Source organism: Primulina huaijiensis, chromosome 10 (assembly GCF_012295235.1).
Source record: "Primulina huaijiensis isolate GDHJ02 chromosome 10, ASM1229523v2, whole genome shotgun sequence".
NCBI classification, from domain to species: Eukaryota; Viridiplantae; Streptophyta; class Magnoliopsida; order Lamiales; family Gesneriaceae; genus Primulina; species Primulina huaijiensis.
Window position 1 is genome coordinate 34,833 of NC_133315.1, and position 8,596 is coordinate 43,428.

The following is an 8,596-nucleotide window of genomic DNA, read 5'->3' on the forward strand; positions in this document are numbered from 1 at the left end:
CTTATCTGATCCACACAAGGTACGTTCCCAAACTTGATATGTATTTACTCGTGGAGGGGAGACACTGCAATTTCTTGGAATTCACAGAAACAAACACTCTTAAAAACTTCATCAAATCATGTCGAAATTATTGCACTACATGAAGCAAGCCGTGAATGTGTGTGGTTAAAATCAATGACTCAACATATCCAAATCTCATGCGGATTATCATTCGACGAGAAGCCTGTGATACTATATGAAGATAATGCTGCATGTGTTGCTCAAATGAAAGAAGGATAAATAAAAAGCGACAAAACTAAATATATTCCTATTAAATTCTTCACATTCACCAAGGAGCTTGAGAAGAATAAATATATTGATGTTCGTCACATTCAATCAAGTGAAAACTCATCAGATCTCTTCACAAATGCACTTCATACGACAATATTCAGAAAGCACATATATAATATTGGGATGCACAATATATGAAATTTGTGAAGAATTGTTCATGTCAACATGAGGGGGAGTTTACGTGACTGCACTCTTTTTCCCTTACTATGATTTTTATCCCAATGTGATTTTCCTAGTAAGGTTTTTAACGAGGCAGTATAAAACACGTAATGAAAACAATCATTGTATCATGATCATCATCACAAGGGAGAGTGTTGAAAAATATGTTTTGAATGTTGAAAATAAGAGTTGTAAATATTGAAAATTAGTGTGTGATGATGTATGTAATAATGAATTTATTTGTAAAGAAATTCTATAAATATATATCTCATTTTTTAAGAAAATTACAATTGAGTTGAGAGAAAAATATTATGAAGTGTGTAGTTTGATAATTTTGAGAGTTTGATATTTTTACTTTTTATCATAAATTTTTACTTTTTCACATCAGTTTGCACGCTAAAAAATGGGTAAAAGGGTCCGTCTACAATGTCAATTAAATAACACTGGATTGAGGATTTCTTTGACATTTTAGAAAGTTCAGGGGGCAATTGCAATATAATCTCTAAAACCAAAACCCTAACACTGATAAATTTAGCCGCCGTGACAAAGCCTGGAGTTTCCTCCCCTCCATTTCACAGACCGAAGCTAAAGAATCTCCTCAGATCGTAAGGCATGTCGGTTGAAGAGCTCGCATGTACTTACGCTGCCTTGATTCTTCACGATGATGGCATAGCCGTCACGGTAATGTTCTTTTCTGAATTCTTTTGTGGTGTAATTAGTTCAGTAAGTGATGTGATTACTCACTCTTGTTGCTAGGCGGAGAAAATAGCCAAGCTGGTGGAGACGGCGAATTTGAAGGTGGAATCCTATTGGCCCAGCCTTTTCGCTAAGCTATGTGAGAAGAGGAACGTTGAGGATCTAGTCATGAACGTGGGTTCCGGTGGCGGAGGCGCCGCCGTTGCTGTATCTGCTCCGACCGCAGGCGCTGGTGGTGGGCCCCCCGCCTTTGCTGCTCCAGCCGCCGAGGAGAAGAAGGTAATTCTCGACATATTACGGTATTTCTTCGATCCTGTTTTTAGTAGTGGATATAGGACAGTTTTTCTTTGATATATATCACCACGTTTTCACACAATCACATATCGAATTATATATATATGTTTATTTTTTCACATCATGCTGCAATTAAGCATGAATGAGTTTGAAACTAATTAAAGAATTCGTGTTGTGGTTTTTTTTTTTTAATTTAACCATGTTTGGCTGGATAATCAAATATTTTCAGGAGGAGCCGAAAGAGGAGAGCGACGACGACATGGGCTTTAGTTTATTTGATTAGAAGGTGTTTAAAGTGTTCCATTGTTTTGTATTTTTGAACTTTCGATGATAATTTGATTTTGGTTAGAATTACTTTGTTCCATTGTTTTGTATTTTTGTACTTTTGATGATAATTTGATTTTGGTTAAAATTACTTTGCCAGGGTTGGCGTTATGTTTGCCTTCTTGGATGATGGGGACTTCAAGTTTAGATATTTTGAGGTTTTCAATTCTTGGTTTCAACTTTTAATGGATTGGATTGAATGTGCAATTAATTTGTCAATTTGTGTTTCATTTGATACAATGATTTATTTGAGACATATGGATCTAGGTGGATCAACCCTTCTGCATTTTGTTATAGGTTTTTGTTTTCCACACATTTTGTTCCATGTTTCCTTTAATTTGAAGTAAAGGGATCCAGCTAATAGTTAATTGGTTTGGGAAATCGATTACTATTTATACAAGTGCTTTTAGCATGTGTAACATGCTCAATGACATGAGTTTTTAGTTGTCAATGACATGAGCTTTGAGATGTCATTTTTCTAAAGCCATTGCTAACTGCTTACATCCAAGCAGTCTTGTGTTTATTGTTGCCTATCATCTAGGTTGGCCTCTTGACCTTTTTCTGGGTCTCTGGACAATTTGAACGGTAAATGTTTAGAAACTTATGTTTTGAAGTTATAACTAATTAATATAATTATCACAAAGCAAGAAGGTGGCCAGCATCTATTTGGTGGTGAACACTGTGTTAAGTTTCTTCTACTTGACATGCATCATCGACTGTATAGGTGTTACAGTAATTGTCTAATGGCTGGAATCCTTATACTTTCGCTATTTTTTCCATTGTCAACCTTGGGTATTGAAAGGTGAGAGACCATGCCAAATTGACCTTGGCTACTGGTATTTCAGATGCATGTATGTATTCAGGATGTAGGAAAACGTGGTAGTACATTTTCATACTCGTCCTTGTTAACAGTACTGGTTTCCTTGAGGCTCTGAGCCTCATAGATAGTCCCCCCTCCATGCGTTCTACGCTCAACGAAACTTCCTTGTCAATTCAACATCATCGATCCTTGTAAATACGCCTCCTCTCCTCCCCCTTCGTTATGATAAAAAAATAATTGGATTGATTGTTGAAATCTGTACGCGATGCCGACGATTTTCACCCCGTGCTTCTCAACCGGTCATTGGGTGGTTGTAAAATGGGATGATATGAAGAAGGGGGGAGACCTGCACTTTATAATCTCATAATCCTTCGCATAATACAAGATACTCCACATGCATGGATTCTTTTTTCAACTTGCCAAAGTTACATGGATTATTTATTGAAAGTAATCAGCGCAAAATTTGCCACTATATATTATTGCAATAATCAATTTGAGAACGAACAATATTATTTTTCTCAACAGTTGGTGTTTATAAAAATGTCGTCGAATTTGAAAATGAACATATGATGATAAGTACTAAAGGGTACTTAATATTCTTGCTAATCAAACTCAAAATGAGATTTTAAAAATTAAATATAACGGATTCAATTGCCACGTCACCCATATAATAACGATAACCAACCCCTCTGAATGATTATTTTCGTTTCCGATTAGCTCGCGATGCTCTGCTCATCCCTGTCCCCGAAAACCGGCTCGAGCTGGATGAACCGGTTGCGAACCGCCAAAGGTTTCCCGGATGATGGCGTCTCCGATCTCGAATATTTCCTCCACAACCCTCATTCTTCCGGCTCCGATGCACCGACTCCGCGTCCTGATAAACATCAGACTTTTGACTCAACCAAGGACGAGGATCTCAAATTGTTCATTCTCATATGCGAGCTGTTCAATTTTGGAGATGGTTTCTCTTCTTCGACAAAAGTCAAAAGATCCAGTCGCAAACAGGTGAACCGTAGAGTTTTTGCTTTCTCGGATAATGGGAATGTTGATATCAACAATTTTCATACGGAGAAGACTGCGTCGAGGAGTGGAGATGGTTATGGTGGAGTGGAGGACTCGAAGGAGTCCAATGAGAGGAAAGGCGAAGAGGATGGGCTGGAGGTGGATTTGCCTGGATTTTCGCGAACCGAGGTTACGGTGATTGACACCAGCTATGAGCAGTGGAAGTTTGAGAAGTTGCTGCTCAGGAAGAAGAATGTGTGGAAAGTGAGGGATAATAAGAGGAAGAGTGAGATTTTGGGAAGTAAGAAGAGAAGGAAATGGAGTGAGTGCGTAGAAGACCAGAAAAAGCAGAAGGTTCAAGATACAGATGAGTATGGTGTGGGGTGTGAGCCACCATTGAATAGAGTAAGTTGTGAGGATTATTGTTGAGATTTATTTTGTGATCCTATGATAATTGAATGCTGAAATCTTGTTTCAAGAATTTAGCTAGTAAAGTGCACCATTTGATTTTGTTGAACGACCTATATTCGGTATTGATGTCTAGCGTAGTTTGTGATGCTTTGCTTCTGGTTGTGCTTGAGTGATTGTATGAAGTTTGGAGCATATATATTGTATGGTAACTTCTTGTGGACAATATATTGTATATGGTAATATCCTAGCCATTTTAGTTTAAGGCTCTTAGTTCGAAAATAGACCGGTGAAGGAATAACATTGTGGGATTTTTTGCTAAGGCCTAGGATTTTTCTGGACTGTTTTGCAGGATTGATGAAAGATATCTTATTGATCATATGGTCTTCAGTTTAAAGTTCTATATCAATTGTTTGCTGTGTAGGTGTACCGGCTCATGCATAGATTTTGAAACAATATTTGAAGATCAAAACTTCGTTTAGCTAAAATTATCTGGTCTTAAATCGTGCTAGGCTGCTAGCCCTCTTAGATCCTTTATAAAACTCTGTCCAATATTTTGGCTGCTAGCTTGCAAAATTGTTTCTTGAAGATTTCTTCTGACTTGTTTTCAATACTCCCAAAGCAAGTTCACGACTCTTCCCGATATGGTTGAGAAACTGATTGGAATTTCATAGCAGTTGGCACATCATACTCACACGACATTTGAACATTCATGTTACTCTGTCGTTTTTGTATAATTTAAAAATGGCGAGTCTAAACTCCCAAGGTATGTGCTCAACATATAATACATGACAGCATTGAATGCTTTTCGTCGAATATTCTATTCTTCAGGTCTCTCATCGGAACGATGGATTAGAAGATCATGAGAGAGCACCTGAAGAAGTTGGAAAGGTTCTCAAATGAAGCAAGCAGAGTTGTAAGACGCATGGTACTCTTTTCTCTTCATACCAGATACCATATTTATATTGGATGTGTTCCATCTCTTATAACAACTGCATTTTAGGCCATCCCAGGAGTTGGAAAAGGAAAACTCATCAGTTATACTCATAAAGGGCATTCCCACCAGTATAAAAAACAGGACGAGCATTTCCCAAAATTGTCACAAGTCAAAACAAATCAAACCTTGAGAGTGTTCTTGAAAATCCCGTGGGCTGCAAACTACTACCTTGTTTGATTGGTGGAAGGAATCGAGGCATTTACCTGAAATACATTAGTTCAACAAGCATTTCTCATTCTGCTTGTTTCCTCCTGCCTTGGTCTCATCCTGCAATTTTTGAATCTGTGCCCTCCGTGCCCATTTAAAGTCGTAGAGGGGTCACCAGATTTACACAATTTTCTCTAAATCTTGTTTGTATATGATGTCCAGAATTCTTTGCAACTGCTTTGGGTATTCTATAGTTAATTATAGCATTTGTGATGACATTTATTTTTTGGACTACGACAAGATTATTTTTTCATTTAGAAATTGATAAACTGCGGAAAATATCTAGAAAATTTTTCCTATCTGGTGTAGTACCTTTTTTTTCAGCTAGATAAGTGTGATTGTGTTTGGTGATTTTGTCCACATCTCTCAGCTTTAGTAAGCTGTGCAATCCTAGATTGTCTTTGAATGCAGAATTTCGAACTCTTGATTTCATATGTTTCGTATTCACCCTTCTAAACATAAGCTATAGCACGAACAAATGAAATGGATTTCAAGAGCACATTTAAAATCCATATTTCAAATTCTTCCATCTGGAATTTTTTGATTGGTGGTGGGAGGAAAACGAAATGTTTCAATGAGTGGGGGAGGAAGAAAGGGTTAGTAGAGATGTATATAATCTTTCGCTCAAATTCATTTATTTTTAATTTATTATTCTCAGGCTTAATGTTGGTCTGTTCTTGAGTTGGTTGTTTTTGATTAAGAGAGAGCAGAGCACCAACATAAACCACTTGTTATTTGATGAAATATTTCTCCTATTGTTTAGTGAATATTACGTATCCAACTGGTCATGCGTGTGATTATTCTACAATATTTAATGCCCACTGTTGTTTGTTAGAAAAAGGACATATTAGGACCGAGTTTCATTTGGTAGGCACGAAACCAGTGAACCAGGCTGGGTTCTATCTTTTAGCAAGTACACGCACAGTCCCCTCCTCTTCTCTTCTCAATGGCTGCGAATCCTCTCTCCCTACCTCGAGTCCAAAGGCCACCAATTTACTTCTCAACTCCCGCTTTCAAACTTGTTGATTTTCCTTGTATTTCTGTGCGTAAAAAACCCGCAAACGATCGTTTACTTCTCAGCTGCTGCTGCGATGCTGTTGCTATTAATGGACGCCACTCTTCTAAAATTTTCAATGATTCGAGTATGCAAAGGCTCTCTCTTTTTCGTAATGCAACTCTCTTGTTTTATTTGGGTGTGAAAGATGAAGTATTGCTCCTGTATTTAAGTTAAATCTTATGTCATATACAGTTTTGAACTCATCTTTGTTATGATGCTATTTTCGTTGTTAAAAAAAAGGATTTAGATGGTAGGGACATTACAACGCCTCTGAATTTATTTATTTAATTTTAGGTACAATGCTGTTTGTATTATTTCGAGAAATGAGGTTCAATGAGAAAGACACTGAAGCCCTTTTACGGGCCAATACATCTCTCATATTTACGCCTTTCGAATTTGTTCGACATAGAATTCAAGCCCTGCAGTCTTTGGGAGTCACTGGTTTCAGTCTTTGGAGATTGATTGTCAAACGCCCTGATGTGTTAACCGCTCACGAAATAGAAAAGTTTCTGTATTTGCTTGTAAATGATGATGCGAATTTAGAGTTGAAAGCGAAAATCGAGCCACTGCGAATTGAGTGGCTTCTGAATTCAACAAAGCCTCGATCTCTTGTAGGTTTTGAGAGTAAGGTGCGATTGTGTTTTCTGTATGGAATTCCTGAAGAAAAGCTAGCTCATGTGCTTAATACCGTTAATATGACAAAGGCATTGTGTCTTAAATCCCTGGAAGAAATTGAGAGAATGCTTTCGTACTTGCAGCATTACGATGGTGTTCATTTAATTCTTCGACGACCTGCTGTTCTGAATTATGATTTGGACACTCAGTTGATACCAAGAATCGGGTTCCTCTTGGACTTGAGTGGGGGCGATGAATCTGCCACTGCCTCGGTTTTGTGTAAATTCCAATTTGTGCTGTCTTATACTGTGGACCATGTAAAAGATCATGTTGAATTCTTGAATTCGTATGCGGGGTTGAGCAACCGAGGAAATCTTTAGAATTGTTCTTTTTTATCCTAGTCTGCTTAGTGCCAGCAGACACAGAAAGCTGCAGCCAAGAATCGATTTTCTTAAGCAATGTGGTTTGAACTCCACCGACATATTTAAGTTATTGATAAAAGCACCGCTGTTTCTGAGTCTGTCATTTGAGGGAAATCTATCCCATAAATTGATTGTCTTGGTGAAGATTGGATACGAAAACCGAACTGAGGAATTGGCTTTGGCAATGGGAGCTGTTTCAAGATGCAGCTGTAAGAATTTACAAGAGGTGATTGGGGTTTTCTTGAACTATGGTTTGACTTGTGATGATATCTTAGATATGAGCAAGAAACATCCGCAAGTTTTGCAGTACAACCACGAGTCATTAGAGGAGAAGCTGGATTACTATTGAGGAAATGGGTTGTGATGTGCGAGAGCTTCTGGGTTTTCCTGCTTTTCTTGGTTACAAGCTTGATGACCCGATTAAACATAGATATGCAGTCAAAAGAAAGATCTTGGGTGAAGGGTTGTCGATAAATAAGCTACTAAGTGTTTCCGCGGCAAGTTTCACGACGAAAAGTAAGAGGAAAGTACTCGTGGGGCAGATTCCTGAACGAAAGTGAGGAAAAGTAAGAGTTGGAAAAAGCTCTATTCACTTGGCGCCGTGGATTTGATTGGGCAGTGATCTGATTTTTCATCAACTCGAATATGATTGTTCAGTTGATCTGTCTGAGTCCGTGGAATCGAAGACTTTGAACAAAAGGAGATAATATGAAATCATCACTCTTCAAACTGAAGAAGGTCACGACTTGAGCAGAAGTGACGCTAAAATAGAATGACAACGGTAGGGAACTGAGCTTAAGCAATCTGAATGACAACGGTAGGGAACTGAGCTTAAGCAATCTGATGTATTTATATACACAATCGGCGGAGGCGGGGAGCGGAGGCAGCGGACGGGGTGGTCCGACTGGGAGTGGTGGTCCGGGGCTACTGTATATGTGTTTCATAAATTTTTTAAAACAAACGGGATTAAAAGTTGAGGCTAACATTTATTTGGGTTGGTGTATTACGAAATTTGGACATGAACTCAACCAAGTCTGGCCATGGACGACACCTTTACATTCTTTTAATTCTAGAGTAATTGTCGTGGTAAATCTCATGAAGTTATATTCTAAAAAATATTGATTCCTACAAGACTAGCTAGCCTCAACTTTAGAATCACAATTTTATGTTTTAATTATTATATGTATGACTAGGTGGTTAAACTTTTCGATAAAAATTCAAACCAATTTATAAAATTATAAATCAAACTAAACCAAACCAAACCA

The 8,596-nt window shown here is 37.9% G+C and overlaps 1 protein-coding gene and 1 pseudogene across 2 annotated transcripts; both read left to right on the forward strand.

Moving 5' to 3' along the window:
- Positions 1 to 928: 928 nt before the first annotated feature.
- Positions 929 to 1,969, forward strand: LOC140986427 (large ribosomal subunit protein P1-like). Of its 2 annotated transcripts, XM_073454673.1 has the most exons (4): positions 929 to 1,170; positions 1,246 to 1,464; positions 1,709 to 1,799; positions 1,861 to 1,969. In XM_073454673.1, exons 1-3 carry the CDS (start codon positions 1,102 to 1,104, stop codon positions 1,760 to 1,762), a joined length of 342 nt encoding a protein of 113 aa, XP_073310774.1. In that variant the 5' UTR covers positions 929 to 1,101; the 3' UTR covers positions 1,763 to 1,799; positions 1,861 to 1,969. The 2 variants fall into 2 exon arrangements, with proteins under 2 accessions (XP_073310774.1, XP_073310773.1); XM_073454672.1 differs by having other exon boundaries at positions 1,709 to 1,969.
- A 1,884-nt stretch (positions 1,970 to 3,853) lies between these two features.
- LOC140985557 (transcription termination factor MTERF8, chloroplastic-like) lies at positions 3,854 to 8,306 on the forward strand (annotated as a pseudogene).
- Positions 8,307 to 8,596: the final 290 nt, after the last annotated feature.